At 41.0% G+C, this 27235-nt stretch overlaps 1 protein-coding gene across 3 annotated transcripts in view; it reads right to left on the bottom strand.

The window, feature by feature from the left end:
* The window catches only part of DNAH3 (dynein axonemal heavy chain 3), a 171507-nt gene that overhangs the window by 133720 nt on the left and 10552 nt on the right, over positions 1-27235 (bottom strand). For 2 of the 3 annotated variants that reach the window (XM_038540141.1, XM_038540140.1), the window contains exons 5-14: positions 23623-23695; positions 22834-23008; positions 20774-20963; positions 18720-18915; positions 14907-15032; positions 13528-13723; positions 11641-11820; positions 7555-7691; positions 4402-4507; positions 4035-4213 (exon numbers count right to left, since the gene is read on the bottom strand). In XM_038540141.1, coding sequence (XP_038396069.1) covers positions 4035-4213; positions 4402-4507; positions 7555-7691; positions 11641-11820; positions 13528-13723; positions 14907-15032; positions 18720-18915; positions 20774-20963; positions 22834-23008; positions 23623-23695 — 1558 coding nt within the window. Of the gene's footprint in view, positions 1-4034; positions 4214-4401; positions 4508-7554; positions 7692-11640; positions 11821-13527; positions 13724-14906; positions 15033-18719; positions 18916-20773; positions 20964-22833; positions 23009-23622; positions 23696-27235 lie in introns of those variants that run through there. The other variant, XM_038540142.1, reaches the window with a different exon arrangement.

Genomic DNA, 27235 nt, shown 5'->3' with positions numbered 1-27235 from the left:
GGATGTCAACATTGAGAATGACCTTGAAAGCTACATGTTAAAGATGTAAAGTCACCATATGCTTGAATTTCTGGATGTACATAGTAGGTCTCCCCCACCAATCTGGAGCTACCCTGAGAAGAAATAAAACTTCCAGGGATCCCTGGGTGGTTTAGCAGTTTAGTGCCTGCCTTCGGCCCAGGGTGCGATCCTAGAGTTTTAATCCTGGGATCGAGTCCCATGTCGGGCTCCTGGCATGGAGCCTGCTTCTCCCTCCTCCTGTGTCTCTGCCTCTCTCTCTCTCTCTATGTCTATCATAAATAAATAAATAAATAAATAAATAAATAAATAAATAAATAAATAAATCTTAAAAAAAGAAATAAAACTTCCTTTTTTATGGTGAAAAAATTTAGATTTATAGCTGGCTGGACTCAGTTTAGATGATCTCAATTTTGTTGGCAACATCCAAAGCATCAGTCAGGAGCCAGTAGAACATATGCTTTCTTCTCTCCATCAGGCCTGATCAAGGTGTTGACCTTGGCCACATCAATGTCATAGAGCTTCTTCACAGCCTGTTTGATCTGGTGCTTATTGGCTTTGACATCCACAATGAATACAAGTGTGTTGTTGTCTTCTATTTTCTTCATGGCTGACTCAGTAGTCAGGGGGAACTTGATGATGGCATAGTGATCAAGCTTGTTTCTCCTGAGGGCGCTCTTTTGAGGATATTTGGGCTGCCTTCAGAGAGGCAGGGTCTTGGGTCATTGGAATGTAGGTGACCTACGGATCTTCTTTTTTTTTGTGACTGTGCATGCCTTTCAGCACCACTTTCTTAGCTTTCAAAGCCTTTGCTTTGGTTTCAGCTTTGGGAGGGGCAGGGGCGTTTTTCTTCACCTTTGGTGCCATCTTCGTGAAAGGGCAGAATAAAACTTCTATAGTGTTCAGTCATAACATTTTAAAAAAGACTTTACTTATTTATTTGAGAGAGCACGAGTAGGGGGCAGAGAGAGGGAGAAGCAGGCTCCCCACTGAGCAGGAAGCCTGATATGGGCTTGATCCCAGGATCCTGGGATTATGACCTGAACTGAAGGTAGATGCTTAACTGACTGAGCCACCCAGGTGTGCCTCAGTCATGACATCTTAAGTCTATTCATTACAGCATCTAGTCTAGCCTAATATAGGTGGAGCCTCTTAGTCTAATAGACTCTTACCTGATGAAACTCCAACCTTCCTCCCTTTTGTATGAGAATTCAGAGGATAAATAGTATGTGGCTACTAGATATCAGCTTCTTGCCAAGGCCCAGAAGGGTGGTAGCAAACCCAATACCCGTTAGATTCTCTAAAAGGTCCTCAATATGGGTCATTGATAGGAGGCATCTGACCAACAGAACACCTTAATATTCAGGGATAAGCTGAGGACAAAAAGCCTTGCTTTCTACATATAGAGATGATGTTATTTAAAATGTAAAAGGCCAGAGGTCCCATAAGCACAGGGCTATTCTCTCGTGTAGGAGATGGCATAAAGGAGACTAATAAATCTTGATTAATCTGTGGCTTCTACCTGCTGTCATTATTTGGATAACAGTTCTCACATTGAAGGAAACAAGCAGCTGGACCATAAGGATAATTTTATGTGAATCTATGTAGGTCCTTGAATTTTTGGTCAATATTCCAGGTCCTTGCTTTAGCAGCCTTAAACCCATGTACCTGTAGTGGGTATGAATGGCATGCCCACTTTCTTACCAATGTACTCCAAAGTGTCCTCCTTTCCTTTATGTGCAGAGTACTCCACATTCTAGGGTACACGTAGTCACTGGCAACAGTAAGGCACCCCACTCCCAGCAATGACAGGACAATGAAGTGGCAAGGACAGAGTTTGGGATGAGAAGACAAAATTCAAACCCATCTGCTTAGGAAAGTGAATTTTTCTTTCTGGGCCTCATTTTCTCCTCCATTCAGTAAGGGACCTTATATCAGTCTTACCTACTTGTGGGGTGGTTGAGAAAGCCAAATGAGTCAGAGTCACCATTTTTAAGGCAGGAAGAAAGAAGCTCAGCCACCAACCTGGGGTTTCCACATCCTTAGAAATCCTTGGGTTCATAAGGAGACCTTTATTTTCACTTATATCTAAAAGGTCTAAGGAAATTATATTGATGAAGGAACTTATTTTTTTTTAAGATTTTATTTATTCATGAGAGACAGAGAGAGAGAGAGAGAGAGAGAGAGGCAGAGACACAGGCAGAGGGAGAAGCAGGCTCCATGCACCGGGAGCCCGACGTGGGATTCGATCCCGGGTCTCCAGGATCGCGCCCTGGGCCAAAGGCAGGCGCCAAACCGCTGCGCCACCCAGGGATCCCCTGAAGGAACTTATTTTGATGAAGATGGATGCACTGACCAGCCAAGGCACCATGTTGCTTTCACTTAACATGAACAAAAGAACTACTGCTTACAAAATAAATTTTCTTTGAAGCTCAAACTTCCCAAAGAAAGTGTCCTACTAGATTGAAGTAGTTCTATGTCCTGGTCCCAAATTTTTATTCTATAGGCAGATACTGAAGATACAAGAGGTGAAGTCAGAGGACACACAGCTAGTAAATGGAAGGTCTTAGATTCAAAACCAAATCTTCTGGCACTCAAACCAGGAATCCTATCATTTCATCACTCTATGAGAAAGCTGAATGTGGGGAGTGTGGTGGTGGAAAGTATGGACTTTGGGGTCAAAATAAACTAGGTTAAGCCCTGTAATGTGCCACTTGCTAACCTCTCAGGAGTCTCAGTTTTTTCACTAGCATAATGGAGAGAATAGTGAACCATCTTCTGGGGTTGTTGTAAAGACTTGATTAGATCTATAGTGTTCAGAATGCTTATACAGTGCCCAGACTGTTTCCAGACATGTGCTGGAAAAATGGTAGGTTATTATTATCTCAAATTTGCTCATGAGGTTCTGAAATGTATTCTGTAAACTTAAGGTACTAGAAAATGCTAAAATTTTATATATTTATATATATAACATTGTTATAATATTAATATGTTGTATTATTCATTATATATATATAATATAATACAATCCCTCAACATACAACATATGTTGTATGTTGAGGGATAATACAACATATAATAATACAACATATAACAATATTAGTAGTGGCCGTGCTTACTAACTTGTCTTAGTCTACAGTTAAAAGCACTCTGGAGAGCTAGAATAACATGGATTAATCATTTTGCAACTTTCATATAGTTATACCATGGCATTTGATTCAGGGCTACATAAAATCCCCAAGTCAGGCTGGTGTCACATGGGCCAGGATCTTTGAGGTAACTGGAAAGGGAGAAACCACTTCCCCCTCTGGATGGAAACCTGGGAGGTATAAGCATGGAGCTGCTAGGTCCTTGACTGGAGAGTGCCTGTCAGAGAATGAAGGCTGAGTAGAGGGAGACAGGCTATATCCCTAATTGCAGCGTGGAGGGCCTGAATCTAGCAATTTCTGAACTTTTCAACACGTGAGCCCCAGACACCCCTTTTCACTTTAGCCAGTCTATCTGAGCTTCTATCCCTTAGAACCAAAAACATCTTCACTAATATATAGTCATTGGTGAAATGAAGGTACCACATTGAGCTGAAGATCGAATGACAGACTCCTCTGACCTATACACCAGAAGCCCACACAGGAGTGATTCCAGAGGGTGCCAGTAAGCACCTTGTGTCTCTGAATGTGTGCTTGATGGCCGGGGAGAAGGCCTGTGGCCTCAGACAGCCAAGTCCATGACGTGGCATCTCCCTAAAGATGGCTCCAAGAAAGCAAAGGCTGAGGGATCAGAGATGGACAGCTGCCAGATGTTTTCTTCCTTTCTGCTCCAAACCCCACATAGTATTCTCTCTTCTGTTCACCATCTAGCCTGAACCTGAATTCCTCACTACCCTCTCTCTGGAGCAGAAACGACCTAAGCTAGAATTTCTGTCTGGTCATTGCTGGAAGGTACAAGTTCTGGCTACTTTTCCATTCTCCCATTCATGCCAAATATTGTTGCTCTCTCTCTGTCCATAGGAACAGTACCTGGTATTGGTGTCCCGGTTTACTTCCACTTGGAATTGAATCAGACGGTCTTTAAGATTTTGGGCTCGCTCACAGAGGTCATAATTTAAGGTCATGGTGTCAAGGCAGAACATGGCCAAAGGCACGGTAATGTGCATTGATGCAATTTCATTTCTCCGTTTTTTTATGCTACTGATCCTCTGTAGAAAGGAGCACAGTCAGCAGCTTGATTTGCCTTTAGCCTTCATGCACTTGCCCCAGCTGCACCCCCAGCCAGCCGAGTCCAATGCTGACCACGGCATATATACTAACAAAATATACTGACTACGTATTGGATTGGCAGCAGCACAAGTCACCAAGATATGAAATAACAAGTGATATTTCCTACCGTCACAAAATCCTCAATTTCATGATTTTCTTTCAGGAACGCAGTGATGTTTTGTTCTGCCATGTTATCCAATAAGTCATCATACTTTTTGTATACGTTTAAGTATCTTCCATAATCGAAGGGTATAAAATCAGACATGCAAATACAGGTCACCAAATCAGATTAGGAAAAGTAGCAAATGAAGATATAAGATCATAAAAATTAGCCCAAAGCAGGAAAGGGAAATATAATATGGCAAAAAGTATACTGAACTGGGAATTCATAGCTTTGGCTTCAAATTCCAATTTTGCCACTTCCTACCTGCATGAACTTAGAGAAGATATTTCTCTTTTCCAAAGATCAGTGTCTTAAGTGGAAATATATATATTTTTTTATTTGGGGCATTTTTATTTTTATTTATTTATTTTTTAATTTATTTTTTATTGGTGTTCAATTTGCCAACATATAGAATAACACCCAGTGCTCATCCCATCAAGTGCCCCCCTCAGTGCCCGTCACCCAGTCACCCCCACCCCCCGCCCACCTCCCTTTCCACCACCCCTTGTTCGTTTCCCAGAGTTAGGAGTCTTTCATGTTCTGTCTCCCTTTCTGATATTTCCCACTCATTTTTTCTTCTTTCCCCTTTATTCCCTTTCACTATTTTTTTATATTCCCCAAATGAATGAGACCATATAATGTTTGTCCTTCCCTGATTGACTTATTTCACTCAGCATAATATCCTCCAGTTCCATCCACATCGAAGCAAATGGTGGGTATTTGTCATTTCTAATGGCTGAGTAATATTCCATTGTATACATAAACCTTAAGTGGAAATATTAACACCTCAAAGGATTGTTGTAAGGCTTACCTATAATAATGTACATATAAAGAATTGAATACAGTGTTTGATATACAGTCAATATGTAATAAACATTAGTTCCTCTTCCTTCTTCCACCTCTAAAATTCTACGACTAAGTTTTAAGATGAAAATTTGGAACTAATGAATCTAAAATCTATTGGATAAAATTAAGTTTTCCTGTCTTATCAGATCATGCAAAAATGGCTGGACAGATTTCTCCCAAATGGAGGATGTATCTGGGATGCTATGAGTTGAAAAAAAATTTGAATTAGGGGCATATGGCTGGCTTAGTCTGTGGAGCATAGACTCTGCATCTCAGGATTGTGAGTTTGAGCCTTACATTGGGTATAGAGATTACTTAAAAATAAAGTAATTTGGGACGCCTGGGTGGCTCAGCGGTTAAGCGTCTGCCTTCGGCTCAGGGCGTGATGCTGGAGTCCTGGGGATTGAGTCCCACATCGGGCTCCCTGCATGGAGCCTGCTTCTCCCTCTGCCTATGTCTCTGTTTCTCTCTGTGTGTGTGTCTCTCATGAATAAATAAATCTTAAAAAAAATAAAGTAATTTATTTTTTACTTTTTTAGGAGTACCTGGGTGGCTCAGTTCGTTAAGGGACTGTCTTTGGCTCAGGTCATGATTCCAGGGTCCTGGGGTCAAGCCCTGTATCAGGCTCCCTGCTTAGCGGGGAACCTGCTTCTCCCTCTCCTACTCCCCCTGCTTGTGCTCTCTCTGTCAAATAAATTAATAAAATACTTTTTAAAAAATAAAGTCTTTCTAAAAAGTTTGAATGAAAATAAAGATGACATGAGGGCACCTGGCTGGCTTAGTAGGGCAGTGACTCTTGATCTTGAGGTCATTAGTTCATGCCCCATGATGGAGCCTACTTAAAAAAATTAAAATAATAAGAAATAAAGTAAAATAATAAAATAAAACAAAATAATAAATAAAATAATGCTTAACTATGGAGTAAGCAGAATTAGTTTTGTAGGGCCCAGTGGTACACTTCTAGGAATTGGCCAATACTTCAGAGATTCTAAAACTGAGACATAGTATGAGGAGCAGTCAGTCCAAAAAGACAAACTATGTGTCAGACTCCAAAAACAGAGGAAACAGAGGTTTCAAATAGATGCCCCCACATCAAATTCATAAGGACATAGCTTCCAAATCTGAGTCTATGATTTTCAGACTAGATTTGAAGTAGTTCTCAACTGGGGGTGATCTGACCACTCAGGGGTCATTTGGCCATGTCTCAGGATGCTTTTAGTTGTAATGGCTGTGGGAGGATCCTATTGGCATCTAATGGGTATAGGTCAGGGATGCTGCTAAACATCCTACCATGTACAGCAGCTCCTCACAATCCAGAGTTTTCTGGCCTAATATATTGACAGAGCTGCATTGAAGAAACCCATGTATTCTGGTTTGCCTGGGATCACCCAGATTTATTTGTTGTGCCATGGCAATTGTTAATAAAGCCTTCTTCAGGGATGCCTGGGTGGCTCAGCAGTCTGCCTTTGGCTTAGGGCATGATCCCAGAGTCCTGGGATCGAGTCCCACGTTGGGCTCCCTGCCTGGAGCCTGCTTCTCCCTCTGCCTATGTCTCTGTCTCTCTTATGAATAAATAAATAAAATCTTTTAAAAAGTTAAAAAAAATAAAGCCTTCTTCACTCTCAAAGTGTCTCAGTTTGGAAGCTGTATTATCTGATTACCCTAAACTAGGGACTGCTCACATGAGCAACTGTGAGATATTCTACAGTATAATAATTAAGGAGCATTCAGATAACTAGTCCTCAATCCCCTTTCTTTAATTCTCAATTCCAAAAAGCTCTGAAAACAGAAAGCCACTTCAAAATTCACTTGATAGCAAAAGCTGGTCTAAATTAATATGAGGCTACTTGGCTGAATATTCATACTTTTCACTATAGAAATATCAATACATTTAATTAAGGGGTGCTTCCTGAGGTCTTGTTGAAACTGGATCATAATATATGATATATACTTTTATACATTATATAAAAGTATATTGTTACTTTTCTAAAATCCAGAAATTTCTAAATACCAAAACCTATCCAGCCTCACAGCCTTCAGATAATGGAGGTGGACCTGTAACTAAGTTTGAATTCTTGTTCTCCTATTTATTTGCTGTATAATGTTGGGAAAGCTTCCTCACCTGTAAAGTGGAGATAAAGAGTAATACCTATGTAAGTATTGGGCTATTCTCACTATGTATACATTTCTGATATGTGGGAACAGTGATTGTAAATTGATGACAAACAAATCCATAACAAAATGGCTTAAGTTACAACTAAACCTACTTACTTGCGGGGTCCAACTTGATTCTTCTGAAATACCTCAAAGGTTTGATCCACAAAATCAGAAACTAGTTTTTCTTCAGTGTTAACGGTTCCAAGAATCAGATTATAGCCTTTCAACTCTGGGAACAGGACAGATTCCACCTAAAGAATAGAAATTGTTTTGGTGTCACAAGACAGCCACACAACATTAAGAAAGGAAATGGCACCAAAATGTAAAATCTTTTGCAACAGACACATTTCCAGGGACACCAGTTTACATTTTCACTCTTTTTCCTCTTGGATAGCACCAGAATCACCCTTCTGTTCCCTTGACCTCTCTCCTCTCCCTCTTTTTGGGTTAATCATCTTTCCCTTCATTGAACTTTCAAGTCTCTGGTCCATGGAGAGTCCCCATGGACCTCAGTTAGGATGTGAGGTTTCCCTGCTTAAAGTAGAATGTGACCTGAGCCGAAGGCAGATGCTTAAATGACTGAGCCACCCAGGTGCCTCTCAGGTTCTTTAACTTCTTAATGGCATAAGTGTGTCCCTGAGAAATGTTCTCATTTGTATGACTCATGAAGACGGCCAAGTCCCTGCTAGGGACCCACTGTCCTCCTTACTGAGAAAGTTAAGTGATTGGTCCCAGAAAAGACTGTCAGAGTGCTCTACTTAGTTACAGTAGTTATGTACCATGGATGAAAATGCACTGATTTAGAAAGGGGGAAAAGCTAATGCAAATAGTCTGTGTCCTCCCTCTTTGGACAATCTAAAGGTTTTTAAGCCAGTGGAGGAATAATTTCTTTGCTGTGGCCACACTGCAGACAGTGGTTGAAAGCAAAGAAATGGAGGATCTGGCATTGGTCAAGCATACAGATGAAATGGTTTAGGGATACATAATTGGTATATCCAGACCATGCAAGAGATTACATGTGGGCAGCATAAGGGATTGTTTCTTGAGAAGAAGTCTTCAGTTGAGAGAGAAAGTAAAACCTTTTACTGTCCTTTAAATGTGGCTTGTTCTCCCATGCCCTGTAGAGTAGTCTGTAAAACTAAACAGAGATCAATGGTGCCTTTTCCAGGTAATCATGGTTACCATCTGCTGATCTCCCTGGTTCTCTAGTTCCTGACTTCTTGGTCTTGTCATCACCCTTAGTGCTCACACCTACACGCTTCTCCAAGTTCAGGATTTCCCTGGCACTTAGAGTGAGAAAATTCTCCCATCAGGAGAGAGACTGGCCCAAGTAGACCCCTTCCATAATAATGTATGTGTGTATGTGTGTGTGTATTTCTGATCATGAAAGTAATGCATTGACATGGCTGCTAATGCTGATTTAAATTTTCCTTTTGCATTTTTAGTTTTAGAAAACCCTTAGTTCACCCCACTTCATTGTATTTATGCCTCTCATTCACCTCTTTTCATTTCAATCAGTATTGTAGCATCCATGTCTCAATTACTAAGACAAGTATTTTCTAATATTTACTTTGGTTTCCTTTAGTAACCTTTTCATAAATAGGCTTCCCTTCTGTACCTTGAAACTGTTATTTTTAAATTTGGGGGGTACCTGGCTGGCTCAGTCGGTGGAGCATAGGATTCTTGATCTCAGGATTGTGAGTTCGAGCCCCACATCGGGTGTAGAGATTAATTAAAAATAAAATCTTAGGGCAGCCCAGGTGGCCCAGTGGTTTAGCGCTGCCTTCAGCCCAGGGTGTGGTCCTGGAGACCTGGGATGGAGACCCACATTGGGCTCCCTGCATAGATCCTGCTTCTCCCTTCTAACTGTGTCTCTGCCTCTCTCTCTGTCTGTGTCTCTCATGAATAAATAAATAAAATCTTAAAAAAAAATCTTAAAAATAAATAAATAAAGGGATACCTGGATGGTTAAGCATCTGACTTGAGCTCTGGTCATGAACTCAGGGTCCTGGGATTGAGGCCTGTCTGTGTTGGGCTCCATACTCAGCAGGGAGCCAGCTTCTCCCTCTCCCTTTGCCCCTAACCCCACTCATGTTCTATCCCTCATCCTTGCTCAAATAAATAAAATCTTTAAATAAAGTAAAATTAAAATAAAATTTAACCATAAAAAAGGCAGGTCCGCTAGGGGTTGGGGCTACTGTCTACCTGTTACTCTTCTTAGATTTTTTTTTTAAGATTTTATTTATTTACTCATGAGACACACACACACACAGAGAGAGAGAGAGAGAGAGAGGCAGAGACACAGGCAGAAGCAGGCTCCATGCAGAGAGCCCGACGCAGGACTTGATCCCGGGACTCCAGGATCATGCTCCGGGCCGAAGGCGGCGCTAAACCGCTGAGCCACCCAGGCTGCCCCATTCTTAGATATTCTTATTAGATATTCAACCCGAGGGGCTATTTTTTTTTTTAAGTTTCAATATCCAATTCAGAGATAAAATAGTCTATGGGGTTTGAGGCATGAACCAGTGCTGTGGGCATCTCTAGATGGAGAATACTGAACCTAGGCTGCTTTTTCTCACAACCTGATAAAGTGCCATTGGCATTCACTTGGGTCTAGGTTTCAAACCTGGTATACACTATGACCTGTGATTATATCTCCTTGTCATTACAATCCACTAAATCTACTACCATCCCTGCTGATGTTTGCTGGAACAGCCACATGAGTGAGCCCTGGGCTCTCCCAGCCCAGCTGCTTACAAATATTGCTGTGAAAGAGAACTTGAGTGGTATGTACTTTATCTGTCCCCAAGCCCCACACTTATCCTTCCAAATTATAGGGTCTCTTCTTTCATTTCCTTCCTAGGGATATTGATTGTAGAAGAGTTACCCACTGTTTCTTTCCCCTCTGCACACCCAGTTTCTTGTTAACCAGGCTTGGTTGGATTTGAAACCTCAAATTTAGAGTTATCTGGTGAGATTGACTGTAGCATTTGGCCTCATATGCTGCTCTACAGCCCCCAAATCTAATCTTGAGCTTTTAGAATCCTATAAGTATAAGTATAAAAGTATAAGACTGCAAGGAGAAGAGTACTTAAGAGCATCTAAGCATTACACATAATGGCTGGGAAGGGAGGGAGGAGGAGAAAGAGAGAAAAACACCCCACAGTTCCCTTCCCTACGTGGCGCTGGGCACTGGTCTTCTTGACACATCGACCATCCAGAGGGAAATAGAAGATAGAGCACGAGAGAGTCACACTCATGTGGGTGATCCTGGCCAGCAATAAAAGTCTGCTAAGTGTCTGGAATATGATTAGCAATGCCACCCAGGAAAGGAAACTGGAAGGGGTTTGGACCAGGAAGGGAAGCTTTAATTTTCCCTTTGATGCCTTCAGTGGTTAAACAAACTAAATTAGATATCGTTTTATGAAGATTCTTGGTGAGTTCATGGCACTGTTCCATTGTGCAATCAACCTAAGTTGGATATGGCTTGGGACACATCTGCCCCTTTGAAGTTGGATCATGGCCGGCCAGGGTAGGGAGGAAATCTACTTGCTCACAAAGGTTTCCTTTTTTGTAAAGATTTTTTTATTTATTCACGAGAGACACAGAGAGAAGTGCAGAGATATACAAAGAGGGAGGAGAAGCAGGCTCCATGTAGAGAGCCTGCTTGTGGGACTCAATTCCAGGACCCCGGGATCATGCCCCAAGCCAAAGGCAAGACGCTCAACTGCTGAGCCACCCAGGCATCTCTCACAAAGTAATTCTTAATTATGCTCTTATTAAAAGCATAATTCTTGGGATATCTGGGTGGCTCAGTCAGTTAAGCATCCAACTCTTGATTTTGGCTCAGGTCATGATCTCAGGGTCCTGGGATTGAGCCCCATGTCAGGCTCCACACTCAACAGTGAGTCTGCTTGAGATTCTTTCCTTCTCCCCTGCCCCTCCCCCTGCTTGCTCTCTTCTCGCTCTCAAATAAATAAATGAATCTTAAAAAAAAAAATAAAAGCACAATTCTCAAATGCATGGACATTTCTTTATGGCTCAAGTTTCCTTTCTGGAGTCAAGGGGGGAGCACATTCAGCGTTTATCTCCCAAAGTAAAACTCCTCTAACTAAATACCTTGTAAAAACAGCCGTTTTAAATATATTTTATTCAATAAGTAAATAAAACTATAAACAAATGATTCAGGTGATACTATACCTTGGGGATCTCTCTAGAGTTCTTAATAATTTCCAAGAAAGAGTTGTGTATTAATTCCCAGCAATCATCAAAAGATGGATTAAAGACAATAATGGGTTCAATGACTTCAAGTTTTATTGTGATTAGCTGAGGTAGGAAGAACTCCATCTCTTGGTAGGGCTCCTCAAAATCATTCCCATCCTTTAGGAGATATAAGATATGGTGGCTGTCACAAGGTGGGGCCTTCCAGAATCAAAGGAGTGAATTTTATCCATTCACAGTACGACATGAACACCAGAAATGGAAATGTGGAGTCCCATATACTGTTTATGTTCAAGTAAGGTCTAGGTATGGCTTAGCCCACCCTGACCTCATCCACTCCCCCTTCCCCAAAGCTTTTATTCACTATGCTTACTTTGCTTAGAAATTCTTGCATTAGTATCTTCAAATCCTTTTTATCCTTCAAAATTCAGCTAAAAATTCCCTCCTCTTGGAAGCCTCCCTATTCTCCAGCAAGATACCAATCTCTTCTACTTCTGAACTTCTGAATTTCCATTCCTTCATGATATTTTATCTTTCTCTCTTGCAGATATTTATATGTATATTTTATCTTCTCTACTCTAGCCTCGAGGGCAGGATCTGTGTCTGATCCCTCCAAAATATCCAAGGCAGCATTTAATACATACTTGGTGCTCAATAAAAATTTGTTGACAGAATCCAAAAGCATCAATAGTTATCTATATGCCTCAGATGGAGCCTGCTAATGAGTTAATAGTCTACTTTAAACACTTAAAATGTCAACATTCCTACAACGGAAATATTGGCATGTACAATTTCCTATCAGGCTAGTAACATAAGTTATTTCTCATAAACTACACTGCCTAACAAAATTGTCATAGCACAGCTGTAAAGTACTTGTTTAAGTCAATTATGTTAGACATTTCCAGATCTGTTTGAGGATGATTGATAAACATTTGTTGCATAGCTATCATGTATCAAATATCCATAAATTTCCTCTTCTTTCCCTTTGTATGGAATTTTAGAGTGAGATTTGTTCCTACATCCGAGTCTCTTCTGCTTAGCAAAGTAGATGACTACAGTGACATCTATAGATTGGTTCTTGTTAGAAAGCTAACAGCAGAGTCTAAATTCAGTAGCATTGGCTTCTATATTTTTTTGAGCAAAAGGTCAATTGTTCATCTTTACTTCATTTGGAAAAATACTTAGAATTTAACCTTTTATAACAAGGTAATTTTATATTTTTATTACTCTTTTTTAAGGTAAAATGTGCACATGGCATAAAATCCAAACTAATCTTCCTTGATCCTTAGGCTATCTAAGTTTAGGGAATGCTACTATGTTTTGAAAACATAACATAGGACTTAGTGCTTTTAGCTTTTATTTTGACTTCACTGTAGTAGTTTCATGCAGAAAGTTATTTATTAGGTCAACAAAGCCTTTTGTTTTCAGGGATGCCCCTTTCAAAGAACAAAAAGTGAATATATGCAATGATATACACAATACTCCCTAAATATCAAGCCAAAGACTGATAATAAAACTTTTCAACTCCTTTCTTTAACAGAGAGGATAAAGAAGTGACCTGTTTCCTTCCTATAAGGGGTATGAATTCCATTTTACTCAATCTTTCTTTAAATTTTCTTAGCAACTTCTTATCAACTTCCCCACTTCCAGAGAACTTGGCCAATTTAGTAGTAGTTAATTAACTCAGGAAAGCTTGCTGGGATTCACAGAAATCATTTTAATGAGCATATAATGATCTGATATATGTGATAGTCAAGAATTTTTTTACTTTTTATCCTGGCTTACAGCTGAGAACCAATGTAACGGAATTCTGATGGTCTCAGTTGTTTTCCCCTCAAAAGGGCCTACTGCTGGTCCCCTACATACCTTGTGTATCATGAAAAAGGACATGAGGTCCTCAAGAGACTTAATAACCAAGTCCCTCAGCTGGAGTGACATGAAAGCAGCAATGGAAGCAAAATATTCCTCAATGTTACGAGAAGAGTCATAGTCACTCTTGGGAGCAAAATGGACCCACTGCTCCTTCTTTGAGACAAAAAGCTGGGCACAGGTAGGGATCCACCTGTAAAGACAGGAGGGCATCCGAGTAAGAAGCTTTTCTGAGCTTGGACAAGTCCGATCAGACATTCCCCTCTCTCTGTTGACCAGAAAGATGGCTCAGTTCCCACTAAGCAGCTTTCCAAATTGGTACTTTCATATCCCTGGCCACCCGACCTGTAAACACCTCTTTCCTGGAAAGAAAGAAATAAGATATGAATTGAGGTACTACTCTTCCATTAGCAATACTCAAATACACAAGGGATACTGGTAGCATGTCCTGCTCTAAGAGTCTCTGCTTTCTTCACTATAATCAGAGGTTGTGGTAAAAGGGCATAAGGAACTGGGATGTTCTGTCCAATTTCTCTCCTTGACAAATGCCTGGCCTCTGATTCAGACTTAATAGGGGGAAAGAGAGAGAGAAGAGAAAAAGAAGAAAACGTAAGAAGGGAAACTCCAATGTGACAGTAGCTGCTCAGAAGTTGGTCCTAGAAGTAAGAAAAGCAGAAGCAGAAATGGATGCCTCCTTATTCTTTATTCCTACTTCCCTTGATTCCTAATTCCCAGTGGAAACCACTGGCTTTTTCATCCTATCACATCTCTTTTCTGAATGCTAGAAAAGTACTAGGAATAGCCATAGTTGTAAAGATAAAAACTAGGAGATTTATTGAGCAGCTACTATGTGCCAACAGTTCATATGCATTGTCTCTGATAATAAAAACCCATTGGTGGGTATTACCACCATAATTTCACGTAAGAGGATTTCTCTGACTTTGGACACAGTCCTGCACACATTTGCAAAAGAAAAAGGAATCATCTCAGTTTTGAAAGCTCCCTAACTCTGGAATATTGCAGTTGTTTATCTGGGCCACCTGAACATAAATCATTCAAATGCACTGTCAGGTATCTAGCACAGTCTAACAGACTTCAGAAGGGAAGGGAAGTGGTAACTCCAATAAGGAATGGTAATGAGAGTTTCAAAAAGGCAGAAGGAGACTAGGAGTGAGGGCTGAAGAAGAGTGGACATGGGGAGACACAAAGACTGTCTGGGGATAGAAAGTGCAAAGAAGGGGACAGAGAAAGAGGCCAGTGGGAAGTCAGTAAACTGCAACCTCCAGGCTGGAAACCAGTTTTCACTCCAGAAACACTCTCACTCCAGAGAGTTTATGATACTGTGATGCAGTCCGATTCTGAGGCCAGACACTGACTTGTTGAGAAGGATTTGGCGTGCTTCCATGCAGTGTTTCTGGATCACATCCCAATATTCATGAGGCTGCAGAGGCAACTTTCCTCCCAGTAATTCTGCTGTTCGAACAAACCTGAGGTCTTGAAATCTGCCAAAAGAGAGGGAGAAATGTCCTGGGCTGCAAAGACACTTAAAAATAAATTCTAAGGGCACCTGGGTGGCTTGGTTAAGCATGTCTTCAGCTCAGGTCATGATTCAAAGGCCCTGGGATCAAGCCCTATGTCAGGGCTCCCTGTTCTGTGGGGAGCCTGCTTCTCCGGCTCCTTCTGCCTGCCACTCCCTCTGCTTGTGCTCTCTCTCTCTGTCAAATAATTAAATAAAATCTTTTTTAAAAAAATGAATTCTGTAGGATGGGTTCAAAGGGCATATATCCTTATTTTTCAAGGAGAGTGAAACTGTATCTGAAAAATCTGGGAGTCTGAGGAGGGAGTAGAAAGTCCACAGGAACCTTGCAAAGAGCAGATAGATGAACCAACTCAACTGGTATCTGTTGAGCCTTCCTATGTGTTCTACTCTGGGTAACCCATCTGGGGAGTGGGGTTTTGGCACCAACCTGGTATTTGCCTGGCCGGGACCTAGAATATCAAATGGACAAATCAATGTTCTTTAACGTGAAGACAGAGAAGATAGGTCAAGAGAAGCAACACCTTCATGATCAAGTAGGTTCCATCTAATCCTTAGTGTGGCCCTTGAGTGAGCCACTCAGGACAACTTGGAGGACTGCTTTGGTCTAAACAAACAAACAAAAAAACCCTCCATAGACCTACCTGCAATGGCTGGCAGGCTCACCAAGACACACACAGTATCCTGTAGGCACAGTGCCTTACACAAAGCAGACACATGAAAAATATATGTGGAATGAACACATGAATCTCCTTCCTCTGTCTCCTATGAGGCTCTTATCTTCTTCCATTTCTCTCAGATCAATGGATGTGTTGCTCTTTATCATGTCCCCTGAGGCCTCTTTTAGCTTAGAGAGCCACCGTATCTTTTCCTGATGTCTATTCCATTCATTTATAAGTCAGTCTTTTAAATCATCACTATCTTTCACTTCCTCAACTAGATCTTTGCTCACTTTTTCAGCTTGTCTCATTTCTTACTTTTCATTTTCATTGGAATGACCTCTAGGACACTTTTCCTCATCCTTCTTAAATCCCACAGCCTCCATTTTTATTCCTTCTTGGTGAAGGTAGTTAAATTAGTCCCCATCTTGTCTGGCCAGTCACAAAGCACTGTTAGGGAAGGAAGGATAGAACCCAAGACCTCCCTCACCACACATTTGATATCCAACCTGAGTATGGCCCTGTTGCCATCTGGCAATTAAGTTACTTATCTTCAGTCCTAACAGACTTCCTGCAGTGGCTCTTCAAACCACAATTCTCATTATGGCCCCCAAGTCCCTCACCCTTCACTAATTACTAGGTGACTTCTTAGAATTTTTTAAATTAAAATCAAGCAGGTCACAGAGAAAAGCTGTCTGTATCATTTCCTTAACAAATCTTTCGTGGTATTGTTGCTGTTGTTGTTCAACTGACAAAAATCTTCTAAATGGTTTTGGTTCACTTTTGCGTTTGTTGCCTATATAATCTTTAGGGAACTCCTAAAAGCAAGTGGTAAGAATACTATCTTTTCAGAAGCTATAGGTTCAATAATTTGCCATCTTCACTACATGATCAAATTAAATGCACATATACATCTTCTTGGCAGTGAGAATTTGGCAAATTTTACCATCTCTGAAATGGTAGTTTCTAGTTTATTTTTTGAGGCCATAAACATGCTTATAGTTATAGTGGTACCTTCATTTATGGAACAACTACTATATGCCAAAACTGTTCTAGCAACTCATCCAACAAATCCCATGAGGTAAGTATTATTATTATTATTATTCCCATTTTACATATAAAAAAACAGGGACCTAGGGAGATTAACTATTCATTATTGACAAAGCAAGAACCAGAACCCAGGTAGTATAGTTTGAGAGCCCATTCTATAAATTATTACACTATATACTTCTGCCTCATTTTTTTTTCAGTGTCCTGACTGGCACCCCCAATGAGTTAGAAAACTGAATTCAATCCAAAGAAGGGAATGTGCTTATTTCATATCATTGGTCAGTTCCAGGCTAGCTTGACTTCCCCCTCAATTCCCTCTGAAAATATAGGTACAACTAAGAATGTGATAAACAAGTAAGTTCTCTAAGAAACAGGGCTCCCTTAAGACTAAACACATTCAAAGCTACAAAGCCTCCCCAAAATAAAATGTCTGAGCTACTGGTAAGTTCAACCAATCAAAATTAAATAAGCATATTTGCCTTTGGATTTTTCTTTTTTTAAGATTTTATTTATTCATTCATGAGAGACACAGAGAGAGAGGCAGAGACACAGGCAGAGGGAGAAGCAGTCTCCCTGTGGGGAGCCTGATTTGGGGCTTGATCCCAGGACCCCGGGATCACACCCCGAGCCAAAGGCAGACGCTCAACCACTGAGCCACCCAGGCATCCCTGGCTTTAGATTTTCTAATAAAAACTCAGATGGTGGTAGTTCATCATGTCATCAGCTTGACTTTTCATTGAACTTGGGTGGCCTTATTCTCCCACCAGGATTTACACCTCCCTTTATGGAACTCCCAAAATGACACTCTCTTCTCTGCAGCTGATGAATGAATAAACTAAACATGGTGCAGCCATGCAGTGGAGTAATATTCAGCTGCAGAAAGGAACAAAATACTGATACATTTTCAATGTCAGATGAACCTTGAAAACATGATACTAAGCAAAAAGCAACCAGACAGGAAAGGTCATAGTGTATGATTCCATTTATATGAAATGTTTGGAATAGGTTAAATCTGTCCAGACAGAAACCAGACTCATGGTTTCCAGGGGCTGAGTAGAAGGCAGAAGGGGGTGGGTGGGAGGAGACCGCTAATGGATATAACATTTCTTTTTGGGATGATGAAAATATTCTTGAATGACGGAGTGGTGAGAGTTGTACAAATATATACTTAGTACAAATATGTATCAAGAACTGTGGCACTGTGCAGTTAAGAAGGGTGAATTTTATGGTGTGTGGATTATACCTCAATTTAGAAAAATGAAAGAAAAAAAAGTGGCTCCTGTATCCTCTAAATTCCTCCACTTGCTGTGGCCAATTTAGTCACTCATGAACATAATTGAGACCACTACTTGCCATCCCTGTGCTGGCATGGAGTTACCTGAGGAACCCTAGGTCCCCCTCCATCTGGATGTCCAAGGCTTGTCAACTCTGACGGGTCCTCCCTGAATGCAGTCTGTTCAAGAGCTCATCTTGCAGGAACCTGGGTGGCTCTGTGATTGAACATCTGCCTTTGGCTCAGGTCGTGATCTCAGGGTCCTGGGATAGAGCCCTGAATGGGGCTCCCCGCAGGGATCCTGCTTCTCCCTCTGCCTGTGTCTCTGCCTCTCTCTCTCTCTCTGTCTCTCATGAATAAATAAATAAAACCTTAAACAACAACAACAACAAAAAACAGATCTGGGCCTAAGCAGGCTGGCTCCAAGTCTGCTCTGTTCCAGGATGAGCCAGGACTTCAAGATAGGTGCTAGGTATCATGGGAGCACAAAGAAGGGTCATTTCACTGCCCGGAGAGCTGTCACTCACAGTTCATATGCACTTTGGGTCTAGGATTTTCATCATTTCCCTTCAAGGGCAGGGCTACTCACACTGTGCCCAACCTAAAATATTGTCTTTTGTGTACAAACAATAAAGAAAGGCAAAGAAAAGGGAGGGAAGAAACTTCTTACTCGGCAAACCACAGTTCTTTCAGGCTAAGCATCATGGGGTTCACAGTGTGCAGATGCTCCTCATTCCACTTCTTGGCGTTCCTGTAGACACAGTGCCAGGGCACAGGGGCCCGGATCACTCTTTGAGGAAACACGTGGGGAATGTTCTTGATGAAGAGTCTTTCTCGCTCTGTTGGGTCCATGAGGATGTAATCAACTAAGTAACCAACAGAGCACACACTTTGTTAGTAACTAGGGACCTTGAACACTGTGCTCTTAGCTGCAGTACTTAGAATTAAATGAGCCTCTGACTATTTACACTGATAATACCCATGATGTTGATAATCCTCTGGATATAATTAAATTGGGGAAGCTCTACTCTGTTGGTTGGTTTTCTTTTTGAAGAAATTTCAAGGAGAAGGAGGAGTGTAACTTCACAGTCTAAGGCTTAGAACCTGGAGTTGAGCCCAAATGAGGATATCTAGCATCATGCATGACAATAAAATCACTATTTGCTGATACCTCATTGATCATTAATTGATTTCCCACACCTAAGCAGTCACACAAAAAATTCAACATAACAGATGACACCAGATACTTAGAAATGGAAATTTAGGGGTGCCTGGGTAGTGCAGTCAGTTAAATATCTGACTCTTCGTTTCAGCTCAGGTCTGATCCTGGGGTTGTGGGATCAAGCCCCACATCGGGCTCTGTACTTAGCATAGAGTCCACTTGGGTTTCTCTCTCCCTCTTCCTCTGCCCCTCCCTCTTGCTCCTTCTAAAATAAATAAATAAATCTTAGGGAAAAAAAAGAAATGGAAATTTAGAAACAAAATATTTCACATACTCAGGAAAGAAAGATCGGTAAAAGCTTCAGAGGAAGTGACATTTGAGCTGGATTGTGAAGAATGAGTAGGAATTTGTAGACAAGATAGAAAAGGAAGAGCATAGGGGTCAGAAGGAACAGTATGTAATGAAGTACAGTTCTATAACTTTTGTAAAGCATGCTCAAGGTGCTGTGAATTACTTTGTGGTAGAAATATTAGATGTAAGTGGTAGAGTTCAAGGTGATAAGACTGCAGAAGTCAGTTGAGGCTGGAATTTGAAGGACTTTACATGTTTATGATTTTTCTATCCTAGAGTAGACAAGAAAGTTAATTGGGGGGACATCTGGATGGCTCAGTGGTTGAGCATCTGTCTTTGGCTCAGGTCATGATCCTGGGGTCCTGGGATCGAGTCCCACATTGGGTTCCCCACAGGGAGCCTGCTTCTCCCTCTGCCTACGTCTCTGCCTCTCTCTGTGTGTCTCTTATGAATAAATAAAATCTTTTTTAAAAAAGAAAGTTAATTAGGAAATTAAAAATAATTAGACATCTTGGTAAAGACAGCTATTCTGCAGATAAAATAGAAAGGTAAGGAACTCATATGATCACCTCTCCTCTTTGATGCATTTCTCACATTACTCACCATCATTGTTTCCCAATGACCTACTGTGTGTACAAGACACGGGCCTAAGGATGAAGAGGAGCTAGAATCAATAACACGTCCTTCACCATCGAAGAACTGACAGTCTAATAGGAGGGCCAAGACCCATAAGAAATGAAAAGACAATGCCAGTGTTATATAACAGAGGAGAATTATGGCCCAGGAGACATTCCAAAGCAGGTTGAGTTGAAAAGTAGAGACAGGAAGGACCACTGAGGGTTGCAGAGAAAAAAAAATACTTAAGAGGCAGGTCTTGAGCTAGATTTTAAAACCTGAATAGACCCTTACTATTCCTAGTGTTGCCCTGGGGTAAGCAGCATCCATATCTCCTGGGAGCTTGTTAGAAATGAAGACTCTCAGACCCACTCCAGATTTGTCTAATCAGAATCTGCATTTTTCACAAGATCCTCAAGTTATACGGATGCACATCGAAGTGCAGGAACTGCTAGCGTTGACATCAGTGATGTACAGGAGAGCATGTGAATGAAAAGGATGTTTTTGGCATTTTTTAGAGGAACCAGGGTGGACTGATAGAGGAAGAAGGCGCTCTCCACAAAGGAGCCCCTTGCCCCATTTACACCCAGCCTTACCAATGCTTTTCATGAGGCTACTGTAGTAGTCATTTTCCTTCTCCTTCACCAGAAGGATCACCAGGGGTTCCAGCAAGGGACTTGTCAGCAGCGTGTTAGAAATCAGCTTTGAAATCCGATGCATCACTTCTTCCTCTTCGGGGGCAATCATGTCTTTTCGGATCCCGTTGGTCAAATAGTAATAGTACCTCTTCCATAAACAAACCACCAGCAAGACAATGACTGTGATTGGTGAACTGTGTCCACCTGCCCACATCTGTTAGCCTCCAGGGGACTCTGTTCACACCCCACCCATCCCTACCCTTTACTCCCTTCAATCGGGTTTTCTGGGGCCCATCACCACATACTCACTGCAGTGTGATGGTGGGCAATTCTCCTTGACTCTGTGGGATTCAACCAGAGCCAGAGATTTTGGTGGGGTAGAAGGATGGGCTTGTCAAATGCCATGCAAATAGTAACAGGGGGGATGAGTACTAGGCCAGGACAGAGGGAATCTATCTGCTGAACTTTAAGATGATGATTAACAAGATCCTCCAATGGACTCAGTAATTCACCCTCCTCAACAACAATGATGGCCTACAAAGCCCTTGGATCCTGTGGCTTGTAGCTGCCAGTGAGAATTACCCAAAAGTCCAATTACCCAAAAGTGAGACTTACGGTACTTCTAATCTGACCATGGGTTTCCGAGTTTAGAAAAGCAACACAAACACACAAACTGAACAAAAATGGCCAGTGTGACCTGGTGACTTCAGGAAGTTTTGTTTATTTAGGGCGCTAAGCTGCTGTAAGGCTAGTTAGCTCTAGGAACGAATACTTTAAGATAGATGAGAAGCACGAAGCACAGGAAATTAGGTTTGAGCTTTAGTGACAATTGTCTGTGGTCAGAAAAGGCTGAGCTCACCTTTCTCCAAATTTAAATGGGAGCTCCCTATAGAGAAGAAACTTCCAAAGTTCCCTCATTGTAAGAACTGCCTGGGGTGGGGAGAGAGGCTCTTATTAAAATGCAGATCCATGGGCCCTCCTGAGTCAGTTTGGGGTTTTTCAGCAAGCATCCCAGGTGATTCTTATCATCAGGCAAGTGTGAGAAATGCTACCATAGAGACTTTAGTATCAGCCAGACCTGGTCTAAGTTCTAGTTGTGCCTCTTACTGACTGTGTAATCTCTGGCAAGTTCTTTATCAGACCTCACCCCAATCTCCGCACCTGGACAACCGGAGTAATCCTAGTACCCAGGTCTTGAATGGGGTCAAGCACCTAGAGGGTTTAGCATGGAATTCTGCCAATAGCACATACTTAGTCCCTATGATTTTTACCATAAATCATTTTATTATACATACTATAAACTCATAAGCTATTTGCTCTAAAGTTTTGTTCCTCTTCTTTTAAAATAGGTTAGAAACTCAAAAGTCTACCTAAAACCAAGCAAGGAATGTTAATGAGTGAAAGCTGGCTGGACATAAGAAAATAATAAAGAATACTGGAGACTCTCACAAACTGGAAAATATATTTTTTATCGAAAGGAGGTAGTTACTTCTCAGCTTAAATTTCTTAATTTTTTCAAAAGAGGTTAGAAATCCAGCTTATATGAGATTTCCTGCATTTTCAAAACACATCTATAGGCCAAATTCACCTATGGTAGAGTTGCCAGATAAACTATAGATACATTGGGATATGCTTATACATTTAGCATTTTAGTATAATTTTTAAAATTATTCATTGTTTATCTGAAATTCCAATTTAACTGAGTGTCCTGTTTTTGTTTTGTTTTGTTTTTCAAAATCTGGCAACCCTAGCTTATGGGTCATCATTTTGCAACCTATGTTCTAAGAGGAACCAAAGGTTTCTAAGACTCACTAAAGCAATTCACACACACACACACACACACACACACACAAATATACACACACAGACTCTTATTTGGTAGTCTGTCATGAGGTCTGGACTTTGGTATTTTTAAAACATTCCCTGGGTGATTCTGCTGTTCTCTCTGAGTTCAGAATCACTGAGATGCCAAGAATAATACTCAGCAAATTGAGAAAAAGGAAGCAGCAAGAACATACCTCTAAGTCTGATTCAGACGGTTGGGTTTCTTTACCTTCTATTTCCATCTCCTGCTGTAACATCACATCAATCTGCTCTTCTGGACTCATAGGCCTGCTTCCTGGAAAGGTTGAAGATATCACCACCTCCTTCTTTATAGGTGATGAGACTGAGATACTGCAGGCCAGCTTGGTCCTGAAAAGTAGACACAGCTCAGGGATGCCTGGGTGGCTCAGTGGTTGAGCATCTGCCTTTGTCTCAGGGCATGATCCCAGGGTCTTGGGATCGAGTCCCATATTAGGCTCCCAACAGGAAGCCTGCTTTTCCCTCTGCCTATGTCTTTGCCTCTCTCTCTGTGTCTCTCCTGAAGAAATAAATAAAATCTTAAAAAAAAAAAAAAAAAAAAAAAGGAGACACAGCTCAGCCGTTGGCTTTCTGCAGAAGTGCTCTGTGTCAAGCCTACTGTCTCTATGCTGCTGAGTGTTATTATGCAGGGGAAGCCCCTCTCCTCTGTGTCATCAACTAGCATGGGTGTGTCCTTCAATGACAACCTCTAACCATGCGCACCCGTAGGAATGCTAGCATTGGTTTTGTTCAGTTGGTTAATTTAGTTTTATTCAGAGCCTTAAAAAATTGGGTTAAGGGGACTAATGGAAAAAACAAAACAAAACAAAACAAAACAAAACAAAACAAAACATGGTTTCTTGTAGTCTGAGAATGCTTTGAAATCAAGATTGAGAGCATGGTTTTAAGACTTCTACAGTTCAGCCTGGTATCCTGCAATCCCCAATACCCATAGGGACACTTACCTGGTGAGATCCTCTTTGTCTCTAGGGGAGAACTTTCTTTTCTTCTTGTTGGGTCCTGAAGAGCAGTTATTCGCTAGAGCAAGAGAGAAGAAACACATCAGGGATGGCTAGTGGGCCTTGGGCCATCCTTTACTCATAGGGACATGACTAAGGAGAGTAGACTTGGTGCATTGGGATGAGACAGGAGATGGGTCACCTGGTCCCACATGCAGCACTAATCATCTGTGTGACTCTGAAGAAGTAATTTCAACACTCCAGGCCTCAGCTTTCCCACATGTGAAATGGGGATGCACATACCTTCCATTTATTCATATAATTGATAAATATTAATAACTGCCTACCCAATTCACTCACTAATCCTATATGTCCTACTTGCTAAACTTTGGAAATTACTGTTTAACGTTTGTCTTTAAATAAGTGCAGACTTTTAAACTTAGTATACTTATTTTATTTTATTTATTTATTAAAATAAAGCTGATTCTTTTTATTTTTTATTTTTTTAAAATTTATTTATGATAGTCACACAGAGAGAGAGAGAGAGAGAGAGAGAGAGGCAGAGACACAGGCAGAGGGAGAAGCAGGCTCCATGCACCGGGATCCCGACTTGGGATTCGATCCCGGGTCTCCAGGATCGCGCCCTGGGCCAAAGGCAGGCACTAAACCGCTGCGCCACCCAGGGATCCCAGTATACTTATTTTAAAGGAAATATGATTATCATGAAGAGAAAAACTAGTATCATTTACAATAAATATAAGGTAACTACAAATGAATTCAGTAAGTGATATATAACTATATTAATAAAATTTAACTAGATACTGTTGCTTGCTTAAGACTTTAGCCTAAATAAATTAACAGAGAAGTGTTAAAAACATAATATTAAATTGACATTTTGATAGTATCAAAGAGAACTGAAGACTCCTAGTCTAGATGTATCTTGACTTCATACTTTGAGCTCCTCAATCTACTCCAAATACAATGATAACAGACTCTTTAAAAATTAAAAAGACATTACAATGTTCAACAAGATGCTTTTCTATGTGGACCAGAAATGCACAGAGTACAAAGTAAAAGTCATAAACTTGGCTTCTGTATCCAAGAGTAGGGAGGAGTTAGTTACCTGGGGGAGTAACAGAATCCAAAAACACCCTATGATTGTAGGGGACTAGTGCTAGGCTCATAGCATAAAACCAGCACTGAAACAAGGCTGTCCTATCCATGAAGACAGGCCTAAGACACAGTAGCACTGACATGCAGATAAAGCACAGGGATCCTCAATTCACATGGCAGCCAGAGACAACAGAAAAAGCCTAATAATAACTAGGCTGAGCTTCACATGGTCTCAGGGACCACATCTACAAGATCCCCAAATATCACCTTAGGATGGGGATCTTAAACCATCAATATAAGGTCTGGTTCTAATTTGAGGTTTTAAGAGGATAGGTGAAGGCATAAGAATAAAAAAGTCAGATTATGGGGTACCTGGGTGGCTCAATTGGTTAAATGTCTGCCTTTGGCTCAGGTCATGACCCCCAGAGTCCTGGGATTGAGCCCTGCATTGGGCTTCCACTCAGTGGGAAGCCTGCTTCTCCCTCTGCCTCTCCCCCTGGCTTGTCCTCTCCTGCACTCATGAGCTATCTCTCAAATGAATAAATAAAATCTTTAAAAAAAAAGGGGGGGTGAGGGATGGTATTGGGTAGAGGAGAGAACTTATTGGAATGAGCACAAGAGAACTTTCTCTAATGATGGAAATGCCCCACATCCTGTTTGGGTAGTGGCTATATGGTATAAACAATTGTCAACACTCACTGAACTGAACCCTTAAGATCTATGCATCTTATTGTATGTGAATCATACCTCCATAAAAACAATGGGGTGGGAGACACATGTAACAAGAAGGGAAAAAACTCTCAACACAAACCTGCAAACTAAAATCCCAGAACATATGGGAAAAAACAACACTAACAAAGATAGCTAGTAAACTCAATAATCAAGGGATAGATTCACAAAGTGAAAATAATACAGCAATATAAACATTGCTCCAAAATAAATGTTTAAGATCCTCCCAGGAATATTGAAAGACCTATGTCCATAAGAATTAAACAAGAAATTGGCAGGGATGACACTCATGAGTAGAACCAATTAGAAAATCTGAAAATGTAAAGATATTGTCATGAAAATTTTTGTTTTTTTAAAAATAATAAATTTATTTTTTATTGGTGTTCAATTTGCCAACATACAGAATAACACCCAGTGCTCATCCCGTCAAGTGCCCCCCTCAGTGTCATGAAAATTTTTAAAAAAATCATTAGACATGATAATCTTAAGGCTCAACAGAGTTGAAGAGCAAATTAGTGAATCAGAAGATACATATGAGGGATGCCTGGGTGGCTCAGTGGTTGAGCATCTGTCTTTGGCTCAGGGCGTGATCCTGGAATACTGGGATCGAGTCCCACATCGTGCTCCCTGCATGGAGCCTGCTTCTCCCTCTGCCTGGGTCTCTGCCTCTGTGTGTGTGTGTGTCTCTCATGAATAAATAAAAAAAATCCTAAAAAAAAAAAAAGAAAAAGAAAGAGATACATATGAGGAACTCACCCGGACATACAGCACAGAGAGAAAAATGCAAAATATGAAAATAAGTTTGAGACAGAGGGCAGATGAAGAGGCTCTAACACACAAGTAGTAAGAATTACTGAAGAAGATTTATCTTTACCCATTAGGATTAAATAAATTAATACATATAAAGTACTATGGTAAGCAGCTTCCAAGATGGTCCCTAACGATTCCCCGCCTTCTGGTATCATAACACTTGTGTATGTGGGCTAGACTAGTGACTCACTTCTAGCCAACAGCATAGAGCAAAAGTGTTAGGATGTCAGAATTAAATTCCCAAAAGACCATATTTTTGGCTCTTTTCTCTCTCTTTCTCTCCCTTGTTCCTTCTGAGGGAAGCCAGAAGCCATGTTGTGAGCTGCCCCATAGAAAAACTCACGTGGCAGGAAACTGATGTCTATGGCCAACAGCCAGCAAGGACCCGAGGACTTGAGTGTGTAAGAGGATCTGTCCGTGGGTACCTTTAGATGACTATAGTTCTGGCTGACACCTTGACTGCATGCTTGTGAAAGACTCTGAGCCAGAATCATTAGATTAAGCCATGCCCAGATTCTCACCTCATAGAAACTGTGAGATAATAAATGCTGGTTGTTTTATTTTTTTTTTAATTTTAATTTTTTAAAAGGTTTTATTTATTTATTCACAAGAGACACAGAGACAGAGGCAGAGACATAGGTAGAGGGAGAAGCAGGGTTCCTGTGGAAAACCTGATGTGGGACTTGATCCCAGGACCCGAGGATCATGATCTGAGCCAAAGGCAGATGCTCAACCACTGAGCCACCCAGGTGCCCCAATACAGGTTGTTTTAAACCATTAAGTTTTGGGGATAATTTGTTACACAGCAATCAATAACACAAGTGTTTGGTGTATGTCAAATGTAGGGGATGTGGCATATGATAAATGTAATGTTAGTTATCACAATCATTCTCATTTCATGGATGCAGAGACTGAGACTCTATGAGGTTATCCAAGGTTAGCTGCAGCAAGCAAAGGAGCCAGAACT

The sequence above is a fragment of the Canis lupus genome, chromosome 6, assembly GCF_011100685.1.
Source record: "Canis lupus familiaris isolate Mischka breed German Shepherd chromosome 6, alternate assembly UU_Cfam_GSD_1.0, whole genome shotgun sequence".
Lineage (NCBI taxonomy): Eukaryota > Metazoa > Chordata > Mammalia > Carnivora > Canidae > Canis > Canis lupus.
The sequence above is the reverse complement of the archived record's forward strand: the minus strand, read 5'-3'. Positions and strand labels throughout refer to the sequence as shown.